The sequence below is a fragment of the Scylla paramamosain genome, unplaced genomic scaffold (assembly GCF_035594125.1).
Source record: "Scylla paramamosain isolate STU-SP2022 unplaced genomic scaffold, ASM3559412v1 Contig42, whole genome shotgun sequence".
In the NCBI taxonomy this organism is placed as follows: domain Eukaryota; kingdom Metazoa; phylum Arthropoda; class Malacostraca; order Decapoda; family Portunidae; genus Scylla; species Scylla paramamosain.
Window position 1 is genome coordinate 570,001 of NW_026973707.1, and position 19,345 is coordinate 589,345.

Genomic DNA, 19,345 nt, shown 5'->3' on the forward strand with positions numbered 1-19,345 from the left:
AATTACGTAAAAAAGAAAATACGAGTAGAGGATGAAATCAGGAGTATTGAAGAGGAAAGAGAGACAGAGATAATGAAGAATGAAGGATGTAGGATAAATGGATAGAGAGAGAGAGAGAGAGAGAGAGAGAGAGAGAGAGAGAGAGAGAGAGAGAGAGAGAGGGGGGGGGACTAGGCTAATGAGATAAAAAAAGAAGAGATGATAACTGGCAGAGATAATGTAGCAGGAAATAAAAGATAAATTAGGAGGCAAGAGAGCAGTGAGAGAGTTAATGAAAAAAATAAAAGACGTTGAAGAGAAAGAAGAGAGAAGAAGAAGAAACGAAGATAACAAGAATAATGGAAAACAACACGAGGAAGAGAAAAAGTAAGGAAGAACAAACACGATAATAACACCATTTTTTTCTTTACGAACGAAGAAGAAAAGAAAAAAATGAAGTTAATGGAAGAGAGAGAGAGAGAGAGAGAGAGAGAGAGAGCACTTGCAGCCTTGGCTCTGTACCACTATTCCTTGGCACTTATTTAGACATTTACATAATCCACTTACCCCTCCCCCTTCCCTTCCCTCCGTCCCATCAACAACTGCATACTGTCCTTCCTTCTCCCCTTCCTCCCCTTCCCTCCCCTCTCCCCCTACCGTGACGTGACGCGACGTAACTACAACCTCTCTCTCTCTCTCTCTCTCTCTCTCTCTCTCTCTCTCTCTCTCTCTCTCTCTCTCTCTCTCTCTCTCTCTCTCTCTCTCTCTCTCTCTGCGAAAGGAAGATAAAATTGTCTTTTAATAGAAGAAATTTTCTGTGCATTTTAACATTCTAATATACATATTTTTCTGTCTATTTATTTGTTTATTTATTTATTTTCACATTCTTATTCACCGTTTCATTTTACTTTTAATCATTCATTCGTACATTTATCTCCCTTTTCGTGTGCTCTTAATTTGTTCTTGGGCACACGCAGTGTTGGTCAAAAATGGAGTAAACTTCTGTACGTAAATTTTAGCTCCACTAGGTACTCGTATATTGCATGTTTCCCTCAGTGTGACGTTCTTCCATCAGATGCTGACAGTCTCTCAGCAACACCAGACAAGTGATTGTTTCTTAGCACACCTGAGTTGAGGGACAGACCTGAACGCTAAACACAGTGGAAGGGAGTGTGGTGTGGCAGAGGAGATGAAATTGAGGTGGACGGGAGTGTGGTGGAGCAGAGGCGATGAGGTGAAGGTTAAGGCAGGAACGCTAGGCACGGTGGAAGGAAGTGTGATGTATTTGGTGACTGGCAGTGACTGTATACTTCCACTTCTGTATTACATAACTGACCACCACTGTATTTCCACTTCTGTATTACTTGACGAGGCGTGACTGTACCTCCACTCTAGTTTCGTCCATCCACGCGTGTAGTTTCTGACGTCCTTTCCTCCCGCGCACTTATCGCCGCCTCGCATCTGTCGGTTACTCCTCCGTAATTACGACTCTTGTTTGTGTGTTGCATGCTGTAGAATTCAAGCGGCCTCTTGGAACCTGTTTAACCCTTTCACTGCTACACGGAACAATTAGCAGCACCAAAAGCAATGCGTGAAGTCTTTATGACCATCTACAAGAAAATTAACGATGAAAAAGAATATATTTTGCATTTTCTTCCCAGTTCAGAGAACAACTAAAGGTATTTCAGAGTGACTGGTAATTAGGGAGAGGGCTAAATATTCCATTGTAGCGCAGAGTTGCATAAAAGTAGAGAATTTTAAGCGCAGGATTTTACTACACACAATACGTAACATAATTGTAAAAGAACAGCTATTTAACTTAATAAAAATAATCTAATGTTAATCACAGAAATACTCCATTGTAGCTCAGAATTGTATAAAATTGAAGACTTTTCAAGCGAGGATTTTATTTGGCACTACGTATTTCACCGATTGGCAGAGAGCAGCCTTGGAGTTTAATAAAAATCATCCAATATGATCCCAACTGAAGAAGTGCAGAATGCTGGATTCGTGGGGCTGTGACCCTTTCTTCCTTGCTTCTGTGCACGTCTTTTGGGCACATGACGTGTGTGTGTCCGTGCGTGCGTGTGTGCGTGCGTGTGCGTGGCTTGTGTAGTCACCTCTCGCTTGACAAGCCTGTATATGCGACATATATATTTGATCGTCCTTTCTCTTCCTCCTTCTTCCTTTCCTCCTCCTCCTCCTCCTCCTCCTCCTCCTTTCGTTGCTTTACTGAAGTTCTTGCTGACTGAAAAAAAAGTAGGAATAGTGGTACTTACAATGTCTTTTCAATATAAAATTTCATTAGTTTCTCATTATTACATGATATATATATATATATATATATATATATATATATATATATATATATATATATATATATATATATATATATATATATATATATATGTTACAGTCAATACCTGAATCCAGACAATTTGTAAAGTGACTTATTTTTTCAGGCAATTTGTGAACTGCCTGGTTAGGTTAGGTTAGGTTAGGTTAGGTTAGGTTAGGTTAGGTTAGGTTAGGTTAGGTTAGGTTAGGTTAGGTTAGGTTAGGTTAGGTTAGGTTAGGTTAGGTTAGGTTAGGTTAGGTTAGGTTAGGTTAGGTTAGGCAGTTCACAAATTGCCTGAAAAAATAAGTCACTTTACAAATTGTCTGGATTCAGGTATTGACTGTAACATATATATATATATATATATATATATATATATATATATATATATATATATATATATAAATATATATATATATATATATATATATATATATATATATATATATATATATGTATTTATTAATTAATTAATTTATTAATTAATTAATTTATTTATTTATATATATATTTTTTTTTACTATCCGTCCTGGGTGGAGGGGAGCAGTGGGTGGGGGAGGAGCCTTCGTCTGTGTTATCCTATTTTACTGCATGTTAGATAGTCAGATAGTCAAACATGTCTGCTTCCGTTTGTCCTCGTGTGTTTCTCTTCCTCCTCCTCCTCCACACTCCCATCATCTATATTAAGACATAATATATAGTAACAGAAATAATAATGCGTAGGTACTCGTGCCAACATACTGTCACGAATTCTACGTAGTGGTGTCTGTTATTAATGTGTAACGGTCCCTGATGATGGCGGCGATACCCGAGATACCGGTGCCTTTGATAACGTGAGGCGTTTGTGTGTTTACAGGCTGGGGTGTGTGCGCGCGTGTTAGTGAATGGGCTCATAGGTCTGTAATTTTGAAACGCTCTGCTCTCACTTCGACTATTTTCAAAGGTGTTTATCCAGATGCTTATGTAGAAATCTTGTTAATCTGTCACTAGAGCCGCAATAATACCGTCACTGAATGCACGTCTTTTCAACTCAAGCCTTATGAAAGCAGTGGAGGTGCGGCGCAGATGTGTTTCAGAATACGGTCTTACAGCCTCAAAACGCCTCGATCAGCATATCTCTACTCGTCATGATAGGCTGCAGTGGAAGTTACCCAGGCTTGTACGTCAGTGTTTTCATGGTTCTAGGGAAAGTTCAACAAGGGCTTTGCATCATCGGTGAGAAAAAGTGCCCATGAAAAACCCGGAAAATCATCTTGGTGGCCTTTGCAATTTGTCGTGATGAGAACACAAAGCGTGGCAGAACACGGCCAGTGTGACGCACGGCGGGGGTGGCTGACACGAGGAGGACCGACTTGCATGGACTGAATGTGTCTGAGAAAGATGGTTATGAGGTCAGATTGAGTAGTATGTTTTAGTCACGGTCAGGGGTCCTTATACCGCACTCTCTTCCACGGTGTCAAGAGGTCTCCATCAGCCCCCACCCCAGCCCGTGACCTGCTAAGAGCCTATCTGAGCAGAAAATTTAGGTATGTATTCTGAAACACTTCTGCGCCGCACCTCCACTACTTTCAAAAGGCTTTATTTGAAGTTACACTATTTTTTTTTTTAAGGGTGTCTTTATGGTTCTAGTGATAAATAAACAAGATTTCTACATTACTGACATGAGAAACACTCTTGAGAACCTGGCTAGTTATTGCTGTGGCCTTTGAAAATAGTCGTGATGAGAGAGCAGAGTGTTTCCTGAAGACGGGGCCTTAAAGGATTAAAGGAAAACGCAGAGCACATTAGGAGTTACTCGACTTTAAGCTATTGTGTATACTTGTACGTTGGGGCTGGCTGAAGGTGTGTCAGGGCTAAGCATTTTACTTCTTTATTATCATGACACCCTACGTCGCACATCTATTATGGTCTCTCTCTCTCTCTCTCTCTCTCTCTCTCTCTCTCTCTCTCTCTCTCTCTCTCTCTCTCTCTCTCTCTCTCTCTCTCTCTCTCTCTCTCTCTCTCTCTCTCTCTCTCTCCACGTGTGTGCTGCTTGGGCATCGTCGCCATTGTTGCCTCATTGAAATAAACATCTCATCCACCCTCCACCCTCCAGTCGCTCACAGGACATACTGAGGTGCGCACGACTACTCCTCTGCCTTGCCGTGTGAGGGAAGGTGAGGGTGGCGAGTGATGCAACTGAGAAAGGAGATATGTAGGAAAGAGTGGAAAATTAATTTGATACGAAGGAAGAAAACTTGAAGAAATAAGGGATCTGCAAAGAGAGGAAATAAAAACTGACACGAATACTGGTACGAAGAAAAATAAAGAGAACTGAATTGAAAGGAAAATGGGTAAGAAAAGAAGGAAACTTTGAGTCAAGACGAAAGAAGGGAAGAGAAAGAGGAAACACAGGAAAACGAAGTCCAGACTGAGGAAGAAAATATAGTAAAAAAGTGGAAAAGGAGGGAGGAAAGAGGAAAGAGAGTAGGAGAATAAGGATACAAGATGTGGAAAAACGGAATAACGAAACGCAAGGAAGGGAGAACAGGGAACAGGGAAAACCGACACTGACGAAGAGAAATTATGAATGGGCGATATAAAGGAATACACTTATTTTTTATCGTTTTTAGCTGCTTGGAGTATATGTAATGTTGAAATGGTTACCTGAAATCTCTCTCTCTCTCTCTCTCTCTCTCTCTCTCTCTCTCTCTCTCTCTCTCTCTCTCTCTCTCTCTCTCTCTCTCTCTCTCTCTCTCTCTCTCTCTCTCTCTCTCTCTCTCTCTCTCTCTCCAGTCAGAAGTGCGTATTAACATTTAACGTGTGTATGTGTGTATCTTGATAAGAGCAGATGAAGACAGCCCCGTACATGACAGTAATTCTTAGCTACAGGAAAACGGCGTGGGAAGAAAAGAAAAAAAAAATCCTTCATTGTTGTTGGCGTTCTGTGGCAACAACCAAGACTCCACCGCCATGTCGTGCTGCTGCTTACAAGTTCACCAGATTACTTCCTTCCTCCTTGTCACTCTTACTTTCCTTATATTTTGCTTCTTCCCTGCCACTTACTTCCATCAGCTGGCTACCATCACCGCCATCCTGCCTCCCGCCTTCTGTCGCGCCTCAGCTTCACCACGCCTCCCGCGCCAGTTGACCCTCATTTGTCTGCATGAACCAAGTGGTGCCTGCAGGTGGGCGAGGGTTGGGTGGGGGGGACTAGGGACGTCTTACTCTCCCCTCCCCCTCCGCCTTCATAGATTATGGAAGGCGTTTTTTTTTTTTTTTTTTTTTTTTTTAAGAGTTTTCGTTGCGGTTGTTATCTGAGGCCTGGAACACGACGCGACGCTCTGATTGACCGATTGCCCTTGTTTTTGCCGGGAAATCTGACGCAGCTGGGGTGCTGAGCGGATGTCACACAGCTGAGTTTAGTCCACACTTGCTCGCCTTGTTTCCGGTGGCTCGGCCTTGAGCACGGACTCTAAACCATGGTACAATTTGGCCGGTATTCTATAAAATAACGCTTTGCTTTCTCACCACATGATTAGCTGGGTCCTCAAGAGTGTTTTTTTTTTCCTGTTTATAGCGTAAAAATCCGTTAGTATCTCACTAAAACTATAAAAACACTCTTAAAAATCCGTGTCACTTCAATTAGAGCCTTTTGAATGTCGTTGAGGTGCGGCACAAAAGGGTTTCTGAATACGGTCTATTCGCGTGGTGGTGCTGGTGTCACGTGACAGACAGGACAGCGGGGCTTTCTTCCGCACTGAACAATGGAACAACAGCCATCAGAATTATACCAAATTTTATTGTAACATGCTCTCATTCATCGTAATTTTACCTACAATTGCGTTTCGCCTGGCGTAACAGTGGCGTGGGGACTGCAGCACAGGACACAGGAATGGCTCTGTGCGGTCCTTAAAGTGACCACAAGTCAACACCTCACTCACGGCGGCGATGTCATGTCAATAATTGTGATTTTAGTGCATAAGACCACATATTGAAACAGTTCTGCGCTGCACCTCCACTACTTTCAAAAGACTCTAGTTGAAGTTACACGGGTTTTTAAGGATACTGGCTATGGTTTTAGTGACAGATTAACAAGATTTCCACATTATTAACAGGAGAAAGAATTTTTTGTAACCTTTGAAAATAGTCGTGGTGAAAGAGCAGAGCGTTTCTGAACACGGGCCACAGATCTCGCCAGCACGTAATTATTGCCCTAGAGATAAATGTAGCTTCAGTAAGTAACTGTCACTGAATCTGGACGCGTCATGTGGTTAGTAAGACCATCGTCATCATCCAAATAACACATAATTATAGCAGGATCTAATCTATCACCCGTAATTTCGTTTCTGCTGAGAAACGTACAGTGTGCCTGGATGAGTGTGCCGCCCCTGCCACCGTCGTCACCGCCCGCCACACAAGTCTGCGGGAGTGAGTGGACGCGGTTCGATCTGTCTGGGCAGCGAGCGCAGTACAGCCTATACATACAAACGAGAGACGTAAACCTTTCCGCTAACATTCTTCCCTCATTCTTTTCTTATCGTTTAGTGTTCATTATTTACTTATTTATTCATCCACTCATTCATTCATTCATTCAATCATACATTCATTTATTATTTTTACATTTTACGTCTTGTCATGATTCAGTCTGTTATTATAGTTCTTCGTGACGCTAACTTTGTTATTGATGGCGTTGCCTTTCCTCTGACGCATTCTTATATCAAACACGCACGGCAATAAGCAAAACATACAATGCTGCCTAGTACATATCCTTATAATGGTCCGTATTCTGAAACGCTTTGCTTTCTCACCACGACTATTTTTCAAAGGCCACAGAGATGATTAACCGGATTCTCAAGACTCCTGTCAGTAATGTAGAAATCTTATTCATCTGTCAATAGAACCGTAAAAACACCATTAAAAAATCGTGGATCTTCAACAACCAGAGTCTTTTGAAAGTAGTGGAGGTGCGGCGCAGGAGTGTTTCAGAATATAGTCCCGTCTTGAAATAGATTTAGAAAAGAGGTAAGAAAAATGGTTCTCAAATAGAGTGGTAGATGAACTGAATGGACCCAATTGAGTCATTAGGGAGCTTTAAAAGATTAGATGAATTTATGGAGAGGTGGAAATAAGTAGGTTTTTTTTTTTTTTCTTACAAGGACTGCCACGTGTATAGGCCTGATGGCATCTTGCAACTTCCTTTGTTTTCTTTTGTTCTCAATGTGCCGTCTTCTCTCTAGGTCCAATCTCACCAACTAACTCTGCGACGCTGCCTCGTATTCAGAAACGCTTTTGCTTTCTCACCACGACTATTTTCAAAGGCCACAGAGATGTTTAGCCGGATTCTCAAGGCTGTTTTTCCTGTTGATAGTGTAGAAATATTGTTAATCTAGAGCCCTAGAAACACCCTTGGAAACCCGTATAGCTTCAACTAGAGACCTTTAAAACTAGTCAGGATGCGGACTGAAATGTTTCAAAATATGGACCATAACTTATTCTGCGTCTTTTCCCCAGGTCCATTCTCACCACCACCACCATCTCCACCGACACCACCGACACCACCAGCATGCCGGCCAAGCGCGTGCCCACCAGCGACACCACGGAGGCCCTCACGGCGGAGCTGGAGCCCATGACTCCCAAGGAGGAGAGGCCACCTGGGGAGGTGGGCGAGGATGAAACGCAAAAGACACAACTCAAGAAGGAACTCGGCTTGCTGGAGGACGTGGCCATCATCCTTGGCATCATTGTGTGTGTGTGTGTGTGTGTGTGTGTGTGTGTGTGTGTGTGTACCAAATTGTTTTTGCTTTTTCTTATTTTTGCAATCCTTTATATTAATATTGTTTTATTTTTATTCTTGTGCATATTTTTCTTTTGGCTTGTTATTATTATTATTATTATTATTATTGTTATTATTATTATTATTATTATTATTATTGTTGTTGTTGTTGTTGTTGTTGTTGTTGTTGTTGTTATTGTTGTTGTTTTTCACACGAATCTGTATGGTACAGTAGTCTATGTATGTGTATATTCTGGAAAGCTAAATATTATCAGATTTTCTTCTCTTTTTTCTTTTGATTTCTCTTGATGATGTAACAAATAATAATAATAATAATAATAATAATAATAATAATAATAATAATAATAACAATAATAATAATAATAATAATAATAAAAAAAAAATAATAATAATAATAATAATGAAAATAGTAATAAAATTTTATAATAAACATCTTGAGAGACAAAAATATACAAGGGAAAAGCATGATGATATAATGTAATGCTGTAATGTAAAAAAAATTGTAAACACCAGTACCAATACTAATTATCAGAAAATACAAAAGTAATACTAACTGTAGCAATGTGTGTGTGTGTGTGTGTGTGTGTGTGTGTGTGTGCATAGCAGATGTGAAAATGTTAACACTAATTATCAAGGTCTCTCTCTCTCTCTCTCTCTCTCTCTCTCTCTCTCTCTCTCTCTCTCTCTCTCTCTCTCTCTCTCTCTCTCTCTCTCTCTCTGCAGGCATCTTCATCTCGCCCAAGGGAGTGCTGAGGGAGACAGGCAGCGTGGGCATGTCGCTGGTGGTGTGGGTGATGTGTGGCCTCATGTCGCTGGTGGGCGCGCTATGCTATGCAGAGCTGGGCACATCCATACCAAAATCAGGCGGAGACTATGCGTACATTAATGCTGGCTTTGGCTCCCTCCCTGCCTTCCTTTTCCTCTGGGCTGCCAACCTCATCTTTGTGTAAGTTAAGTTTGTTGTGCAAGTGTTCAAGTGGTGGCCATCATGTCTTTATAAGTGCATAAGGGTTTTGCCATCTTACTAATATCTTACTTGATCTTAATACTTAGTGCTGTGATAACTTTACACTGAAAACTGTAACTTAATGCTCATGTAGAACATTTCACATTCCTTAGTTCACTGTTATATTATCAAAGCTTTGGCCTTCTCTCTGTAATGTGTTGTTATACTGGTACAGTGCCTGTGTCCCTCTTACTTGATCTTAGTACTTATTAATGCCATGATAACTATGCACACTGTATAACCTTAATGTTCACCTCCCATTCAAGCATCCAAAACTGTACATATTCCTTAGTTCACTGGCATATTGCTAATGCTTTGATCTTCTTCAGTAGTGTGTGCTATACTGATGCCTCTGTCCTTCTCCAGGCCCACCACCAATGCCATCATGGCGCTGGCCTTTGCCAAGTATGTGATTCAACCGTTCTTCCCCAACTGTGACCTGCCAGACGATGCTGTGCGGCTCATTGCAGCACTGTCCATATGTGAGTGATGCTTTGGTCCTGGAGCACACACACACACACACACACACACACACACACACACACAAGGAGTACAAAGAGTAGTCACTATGATGGTTCCGGAGTTGAGTAAGTTGACCTTTGAAGAGAGATTAAGAATGCTGGAAATTCCTATCCTTGAAAATAGGAGACAGAGAGGGGATTTAATAAACATCTATAGAATGATAAATGGTATGAAAAATATGAACAAAGAATGTTTTATAACTTTAGACACACAGAGTACAAGGGGACACAGTAAGAAATTGAAGAAGTAAGAAGTTGAAGAACTGTTGAAGAGACATCAAAAAGTATAGTTTTCCTCACAGAAGTATGAACAAATGGAATGAACTCAGTGAAGATGTTGTCAATGCAATAATTGTGTAGGAGTACATAGATACACCATTAGAAGTTCGAAGTAGGTTCCAGTAATGCGGTTTGCACCTCGTTGGGTACTGCCACGGTCTCGGTCATTCGGCTGACTGGACGCCTACCGAAAACACCACACACTCACGCCTGCAGTGGTTTTCCTTTATTGTGATTTAAGCACCACCTGGAGTTTGGGTAAGCACTTTGTATTATGATGGTATTGTGATTATGATATATTTATTTAATATTAACTTTGATGAACATGTAAGTGTATGTGATTACAGTTAAAAGTATTTGGGTGATCTTGTTAAGTACTTATTGTGAATGTACCTTGTTGGTGATATTTGATAGAAACATGATTTTCTATGGAGTTGGATTAGTATAACATTTCCAGACCATGTTTATATTATAACTTGTGATGTGTCCACTAAATTCGTGTAGGATTTCGTATTCACTTAATTGGTTGTTGGCAGGCCTCTGTTGTATACTTGCTGTGACCGTGTCTGGGGAATCTAACTGCGCCTGTGAACAGCGCCCGCAAATAAACTCACGGCACCTGTCTGGAAGTTTCTGTACCAATCCCCGCTCTACAACTGTCCACGCTTTTAAGACCAAACTGGATATATACAGAGATAGGATACTATGAGATTACTCCCCTCCCATAAACCACAACTAGGTAAACTAGGTAAACACACACACACACACACACACACACACACACACACACACACATTGTTTTATTTATTTATTATTTTTTTTTTTTTTCATTCTTATAATTCCAGCATCTTTTCATCTTTAGATATATAGATATTTTTTTTACTGCACCAAGAAAAATGTATACAGTATATACACATTATAGGTTGTGGTCCATCAAAAAACACATTAAAAAGGTTTTGACCAGTTCTTATGCTTTTATAAGTATTACATCATACAGAGTTTCTTTTGACAGATTTACTATATTATGTATATTATGGTTCTCTGTAATAATGAAAGTCATTGTTTATTATTTCTGTTTAGAGTTGTGTAGTTTTTTAATATTTGACTGTCACTGTGTCCTGACAGCACTGAATTGCTGGAATGTACGAGTCACCACCAAGCTGTAGGATTTCTTCATGGTGACCAAGATTGGTGCATTGCTCATTGTCATCATTGCTGGCATCGTCCACCTTTGCATGGGTGAGTGTTTGAACAAGTGAGCCAGTGAGTGAGTGAGTGAATGTGTCTAGCAGCGTTGCCCTTCACTGCAATGCCATCAGCCAGTCAGTCAGTCAGGTGTCAGTCTACATTATATTAATTTTGGGGAGTCTTGTATCCCATAGCTATTAAGTATATTTAAAAGACTGATGTTTACTTTATTTTTTGTAGGGATAGAACAAAATCATGTGTGTCTGAGACCTCACATAGCAAGTTTGATTGATCCTGTTGTGAAATCTTGTTAATTGTAGTAGCACACCAATCTAATCATTCTTTAGTGCCTTCAGTTATATGTGTTCATGTTTCCTATGGCTTTCTATTTTAACCCTTGTTTAAGTCTTGTTAGTAAGCCATTTTTATGCATAGAACTTTGCTTTATTGTGCTTTTGTTGATTCTTTACAGTCAAGATGTGAAAAATCCAAGTTCCAGAACACATTAAAAATTCTTAATAGTCTTTCTGAAGTACACAAAAAAAAAAAAAATCTACATCATAATAATCTTCACCTCCACTTTTCAGGCAACACTGGGAACTTCCACAACTCCTTCCAGGGCACCAGCACTGAGCCAGGCGAGATAGCTGTCTCCTTCTACTCAGGCATATTTTCCTATGCTGGATGGAACTACCTCAACTTCATGACGGAGGAGCTGAAGAACCCATTTGTGTGAGTACCGTCTCTCCCTCACTTGGCACCACACTGCCACTCACACCAGCTGGTTTGTAGGCCTTGGCTCAAGCTTTACTGTGACAAGACACAAACACAAGGCAAAGCAGGACTGACTGTGAGGTGCTTCCCTTATGGTCCAAGCAGTAAAAACTTGTCCTTTTGGGTTGTCAGATTTGGGTTCAAGCTCTAGTCAGGTTTACCTCGCTCATTTATGATAGATTAATTTCTTGCTGTTTTGTAGTGGAGAGCATACTTCTTTGTAGAGTTGTGACAGAATGGTCTATCTTTTTAAGCATATACCTTTGCTTTTTATCTGTTATCTATAAATCGTGATATGTGAATCATCTCTTTCCATTTTGGACTTGTATATTTTGCAAATGATCTATATGTCTTTGTACCAAATTAACATGCCACCTAAAGGTATCATGAATGCAAATTTCCTTTCTTTTTTTTGTATTATTTTGATTTCTTTGTTGGAGTGACAAATATTGTTTCATTGGTTACAGTGTTTTCCTCATAAAGTATTTTTGTTCCTTCCTTGGATTCTGTATAACTATTTTTGTATAAATTTATGTGAAGGAAATAGTAATATCTTGTTCACATTATAGGTTTTCTATATATTACATCTTCACAAGAAATAATTAAGAACAGCTTCACTAGAATATGAGCAACATTGTGAAGGTTGTGTCCTGTTAGTACATAATTAATTTTGAGAAATACAAGGAACTCAATGATCAGATATCACCACCAGTCACCACCAGTCCTGTTAACATCACACCCTGCCCACAGTAACCTGCCCCGGGCCATCTACATCTCCCTGCCACTGGTCTACGTGATGGCCAATGTTGCCTGCCTGGCTGTGCTCTCCCCTCGACATGCTGGCCTCTGATGCCATTGCTGTTGTGAGTACACCATTGACAGCTTCCATGAGTAATTTGCATTGTGTTGTTGATGGCACCATGTGACTGTTGTGGCACAAGTGATAGATAAGTTAGATCATTCGGTAATTACTTTTATAGAGAACGTAATTATAGCAGACATTGCTCTGACTTTTCTAGTGTTTTGAGTCCATTCTTTAAACTTTACAATTATATGTAATAGCTTAGATATTTTGGTTCTCCTATTAGTATACCATAGTGTATTTATGTTAGAGGAAAAGACAATAATCAGGAATTATCATTAATATTAAGTTTGGCTTATCTAGCAGCAGCAGACTTCAAGCATTATATAATATGAAAATTACTTACCTTTCTAAATTTTCTCCCCATTGTTTTTTAATAATTTTATCACACGCTATCCAAGCTAATGGTCAGTGTTACAGAACATAACCTTAGTTGTTGTTGTTGCCTTGATGACAGACCTTTGCTGACCGTCTAATGAGCAGCAGCAGCTGGGTGATGCCCTTGCTGGTGGACCTCTCAGCCTTTGGTGGTCTCTCAGTGCACATCATGACTTCCTCCAGGTGGGTGTTGCTCCTGCTAGCATTTCGGATCTATTTTCATCTATTCACCACCTATTTTGTTTGTTGATGTAATATATATATATATATATATATATATATATATATATATATATATATATATATATATATATATATATATATATATATATATATATAATTTTCCCAGCTGATTCATCACTCTTCCTGACCACCTGCTCTTAGATAGGGAAAACTAGCTAAATCCCACTACATCCACACATCTCAGGCTATCTATCTCTATACCAGGCTTGTTTTATCCTTCAGGGTAGATAGGCAAGGCAAGGCATCAACATCAGGGTCTGGAGAAAATTTAACTGCTCTTCCTCTCATACACTTGACTCATCATAACCACAAATGCATACTACTTCACTTCAGGATTGTCTAGCTCTTTTTGACTGAGGAATTTAGGCTTTCTTAATTCAAAACACAATTAAGAAAACTAAGAGAACTTATAAAAGAAGCCATCAGGCCTACATGTGGCAGTCCATGCAGGGAACATACTGACACATCTATTTCTATCTTTCATTGTCATCCATCAATTATAAGAAACATAAGAAAATTCTCTCTCTCTCTCTCTCTCTCTCTCTCTCTCTCTCTCTCTCTCTCTCTCTCTCTCTCTCTCTCTCTCTCTCTCTCTCTCTCTCTCTCTCTCTCATACCTAGACTCACATCTGGTGTTATACTCCTGCGTTCAGGTTTTCTGTCATATATGAAAAGCTGTAGTGTTTGGTGAAAATACCACTGTGCTATATTAAGAGATTTCCTGCTTCAGTTATAACCACTAATGATGATGGAGTTCAATTCTAAAGTTATCTTATTTATTTTAACAGAGAATCCACTTTATTCAAGAATTTAGATATACTTGATTGCAAGATTTCCATGAGCTCCACAATCCATTCCTTTCATACACTCCCTTTACTCTCTGTCAGATTTAGAGCACAAGTTATGACTGGTAGTAATACCCCACTCACCAGCTTAATGATGTTGACAGGCTGTGCTTCGTGGGTGCAAGACAAGGCCACTTCCCAGACAACCTTGCTCTCATCAACTGCAAATGCAACACTCCAATAGGCTGTGCTTCGTGGGTGCAAGACAAGGCCACTTCCCCGACAACCTTGCTCTCGTCAACTGCAAATGCAACACTCCAATAGGCTGTGCTTCGTGGGTGCAAGACAAGGCCACTTCCCAGACAACCTTGCTCTCATCAACTGCAAATGCAACACTCCAATGTCTTCTCTCATCTTCCTGGTAAGACATTGTGCAATGCTATGTGTGTGTGTGTGTGTGTTTATAGGTTTTTTATTATTGTCATTAACAGATTCATTGCTGTGGCTTTTATGTATTTTAAAACAGTATGTGTGATACCTTTCTTTTGAAGTTGGACAAAAACAACATAATTTTTTGTTATTTTCAATGTTTTTTTTGTCAGTAAAATACTACTACCACTACTACTGTGTGTGTGTGTGTGTGTGTGTGTGTGTGTGTGTGAGCATGCATCATGGTTCTTATGGTGTCCCCTCAGGATGTGCAGTGTGAGCTAATATTTTGACAGATGGAAAGAAGTATGGAAGTGAATGTACTTATGTGTACATTATTGCTTACCTACACAAACATTTTTTAGTTCTTAACTTCATCAGTCTTTAGTTTCCAAGTTGATGTATTTGTATGAAAAGTGATTGATGAGTTTTCCTCGAGTTATTAATAGATTTACATACACACACACACACACACACACACACACACACACACACACACAAACACACAGTTTTTATATATTATTCAGTCAGACAGAACGCATCCTCACAAATGAAGAAAATAAATTTAGGTTGGAATGTTTAGTTAGCTTGGTGCGTCTAAAAGTGAATATTTGTCTAAATGCAGTTTGTCTATTATTTTCTTGTAATCACCTTCTGTATCAGAACAAAAGCATGTGGGACTAGTTCAAAGTACCTGGTGCCACAGCCCCACATGATGAGATCTGGCACAACTGCCTGTAATGCCCCTTCATGCTCTCCTTCACTCAGTCATTAACAGTTTGTCTTACCGAATGAGAGGTTGACAAGGCATTCCATTTTAACCACAGCTTGGAATATTCACAAAGACTCACCTCCACCTCCTCTCCTTCCTCTTCCAGGGCCTGTTGTCACTGGTCTACCTCTCCACCACGGACATCTACCGCCTCATTGACTACGCCAGCTTTGTAGAGAGTTCATTCATCCTGTGCAGTATCGCCATTCTGCTGTACATGTGCTGGAAATACCCTGACATGGAGCGGCCCATCAAGGTGAGCACCAGACAGCAGTGGTGGCTGTGTTTATGATCTGCCTGTGGTTTTATTTTTATTTATTTATATATATTTTTTTTATTCATTTATTGTTATTTGTTTATTTATTTATTTGTTGTGTGTGTGTGTGTGTGTGTGTGTTTCTCACAACTCAATATGGGAATGGGATTATGATGATGATTCAGCCTTAGAAAATGGAGCAATGGAAGAAGATGGAATAACAGGATAAGAAAAAAAGACTGAAAGAGGAGAAGCAGGAAAAAAATAGGGTTAGCAGGAGAAAAAGAATAGGATGTTACTTGGGAACAACAGCAATTGATCTGAAAGGAGAGGTGAAAACCCCACACTGGTGCATTACCAGTTTCATGAATCATGGCCTGCTGTGTGAGAGTGCTGGCCCAGGGAGTCAATCCCCAACAACTTGGTCTCATGGCTGCCTTTACAGGAAAACCTGTTTCATTAAGTTTGTTCACTGAAAGCTGAACTAGGCAAGCTGTGTCACCCTAGATGAATTAGTGAGAAATAAAGAAAATGTATCAATAAATGCATCGCCAACATGAGTTAGGCACCACTGCTGCCACACAACCACCACATCAATACATATTACCTCCTCAGAGCTTATTTATAGTTGAAATGTATAATTATCATGATGATCTGTTGAACAACAGACAAACCACTTTGCTCTGAGAAGGCTGTGTGTGTGTAGCTGAAAGAGGACATAGTTGTCACAGAAATTATACTAAATATATAGACAAATGGCATGCTGATAATTAGAACAGGACACAGATGCCACAAGACTACAACGCCTCCCTCTCTGTGCAGGTGAACATCATCGTTCCCATCGCCTTCCTGCTGGTGTGTGGCTTCCTGGTGTTTCTCCCGCTGTATGTGCGGCCATATTAGGTGGGCATGGACCTGCTCATCACTGGCTCTGGGGTGCCTGCCTACTTCCTCTTTGTGTACTGGCAGAACAAGCCAAAAATTGTCAGAACAGCACTTGGTGAGTGGTCTGTTTATGGTTGTCCTTTTGTTCATGGGATGTTAGGCCAGTGTGCCACAAAATAGTAGCAAGACAATACTGAGTGGTATGAATGAGCCCTTACTTGTGGAGGGGCACTGAAAGACTAGGGCTTTCTTTTCCATCTTTCTTGAATATTTCTTGATAATGTGAGTAATATTCACTGTTTGCCATATTTTCCTTGGCAAGAAAATAAATGATGAACAGTATGGTTTACCACCTTCTTACATTAAACTATTTCAGTGCCATCTATTCACTCACCAACAGCTGGAGCAAGGAATATACATCCATACTTTCATTCATATAATAATGTAATAACATTCTCAGTACTTTTTTACATCTTAGTCTCAAGCTTTATGAATTTATGTGCATCTATCTCTATACTAAGCAGACATTCTCACAAAAAGTACAGAGAATTAAACTATCCATTCCCTCACACAGCATCACCTGACCTGGTGTCCACACATCCAAAACTGACATTGTCCTGTGTCCTTCCAACAGACCAACTCACTGTTTGGACACAGTTGCTCTTCGTATCTGAAAACTGAGTGAGGAGTGACTGACTGCACCTCCTCTACCATTACTACCATCACTGCTGCTGCTACTGCTGCTGCTGCCCTACCACAGCTGCCAAGAAACGCACGTGTGTGTGTGTGTGTGTGTCATCATATCATACAGCCTTCACATATTTTATCCACTTGGTTATGGTTCTGTGCATCATGGCAAATCACACTGCTGGTAGACAATGGATATCAGAAATGTTTCCTACTTTAATCCCCTCTGAACTGCTGTTACTGCTGCTGCTGCTGGATCCTTGGTGATCTGTTTGTATTTTTGCTCAAGTGGCTTGTGTGTGTGTGTGTGTATACTGATGGACCTTGGGGGGGCAGCTGTATGGTGTGAACTGTTGTCAGTGATGACAACATGCACACACACATGTGGCAAAAGCAACACAGCAGCAGATTTGTCAGCCTGGATATGCTCTTTGTAATATGTGATACTTTTCAGAAGGGGAATATTGAAGGTTTTATACATTATTTATTAGTTATTGTATTTTGGTCATAGGCTGATTTTGCACCACTTTAGCTGATAATTTGAAATTGGTTCTGAACCCAAGAAATACTTGAAGGTGCAATTTTCAGATAAATTGAATAGTATTCCAATTGTACATAGAGATAACAGAAAGTAAGTGAGAGTATTACATATCTGTTTTAGGTATTTTGATTTTTAGGTTTTCACCAAGAGGGTTGTTAGTCCTGGTCTTTGCTTACTGCCTGTCTGGACCTCACAGTGGTGATGGGAAGCCTCAAGCGTGTGACTGTCTGGCAGCTGTGTGGCCCATTCTGGATGAGTATGTGCTGGATGGATGTTAACTGGCACCACATGAGCTTATTTGTTGGCAGATCCAGATGTTGGGAGTACCACAGTTGCTGAGACAATGAGGCAGTCCTGTTAGGGAAGTTTAGTGATTGAACACTGAAGGTTGACCAAACTCCTCTTGGGCTACAGCTATCATTGTACTCATAGCTCAATGGGTAAAGAGTTGTGTACCTTGAATGTTTTGATGGGAATCCTAGTGCTATTCCCCTTATGCCTTGCTCAGCAGGTGTATGTGAGACCTGTGCATGGTGGTGTTATCAGTCAAAAATGTTTTATTGTCCCACATTTTTTCCCATTGTCTTTAACATTTTCCCTTAGTATTAAGTCCAATAATCCACAGACTCTCTTCACAAATATAACAGGTGACAGATGCTAAGGAGGTCACAGGAGTTAAGATTGAGGGAAATGCTAAACACTGGGAGTGAGTGTGGCAAATTACATGACCTCTGACCAGACTAGACCAACAGGATGAATGAACATGGCCTAACTCCAGGCTGTGCTGTGTGGAGGCAGTCCTGGGGTGAGGTGACAGCTGGTGTGACACTCATAGTCACTGGAGCAGCCAAGAAGCCTCACGACAATTATAAATTGGTTAGCTTTGGCACAAGCCTTTGTTATCAGCTAGGCTTGCCTCCTTGACAATGCTCCTGTCTTCCCCTCTGGTGGCCAGCCACTTCCTGCACCTCTGCCTTGTAGGGAATCTACCTCCTGCTCATGAGTGACACAATGAAGAAAAGGAAATAAATGTACATCTTTTCATCTCTGCATGGGACAAATGAGGGCTGTGTGTGTGTGTGTGTGTGTGTGTGTGTGTGTATTTCATAATTTATCTTATTTTTTTCTGGGCATTTATGGTGCTGAAAGACAAGAAAATTCATGCATACTTTATGATCACTCATTAATCTTTTTATTTTATTATCCTTTTCATTATCATCAAGACCATGCTGGGCTTTAATTAATGTGTGTGTTCGTGTGTGTGTGTGTGTAATTATAGATATGTAGTTGTATTCATGTCCGGTGGCAAATCAGATATATTTTGCTCATTGGTGAGAGAGAGAGAGAGAGAGAGTAGTTTTGGCCCAACAGTGGGTAATGATGTGTAAAGCATATTTTTCTAGGAGCAAATGAGGCAATGTGTCCGCCAGGCATCAACATGTCACTTCATTGTTACCATGTTTTTAAGAATGAAATAAATGTGCCTTTTTTACTGCTAGCTTGTTTGATTGTCATCAAGTGTGTGTATGTGTGTGTGTGTCATGCGAATCTTTCTGGACTCTAGCCGTACCAGCTATTCTCTCTGTAGAGTTTAGAGATCATAATTATGGTTTAAATCCAAGGAAGCTACAGACTTGAGCTTCCTTG

The 19,345-nt window shown here is 40.3% G+C and overlaps 1 protein-coding gene and 1 pseudogene across 1 annotated transcript in view; both read left to right on the forward strand.

The window, feature by feature from the left end:
* Window positions 1–1,089, forward strand: part of LOC135098053 (uncharacterized) — a 20,064-nt gene extending 18,975 nt beyond the window's left edge. Inside the window, exon 3 of the mRNA XM_064000260.1 lies at window positions 1,036–1,089. Within this exon, the coding sequence (XP_063856330.1) occupies window positions 1,036–1,089 (54 nt within the window). The remainder of the gene's footprint in view (window positions 1–1,035) is intronic.
* A 7,698-nt stretch (window positions 1,090–8,787) lies between these two features.
* LOC135098054 (large neutral amino acids transporter small subunit 2-like) lies at window positions 8,788–17,151 on the forward strand (annotated as a pseudogene).
* The last annotated feature ends 2,194 nt before the right edge of the window (window positions 17,152–19,345 follow it).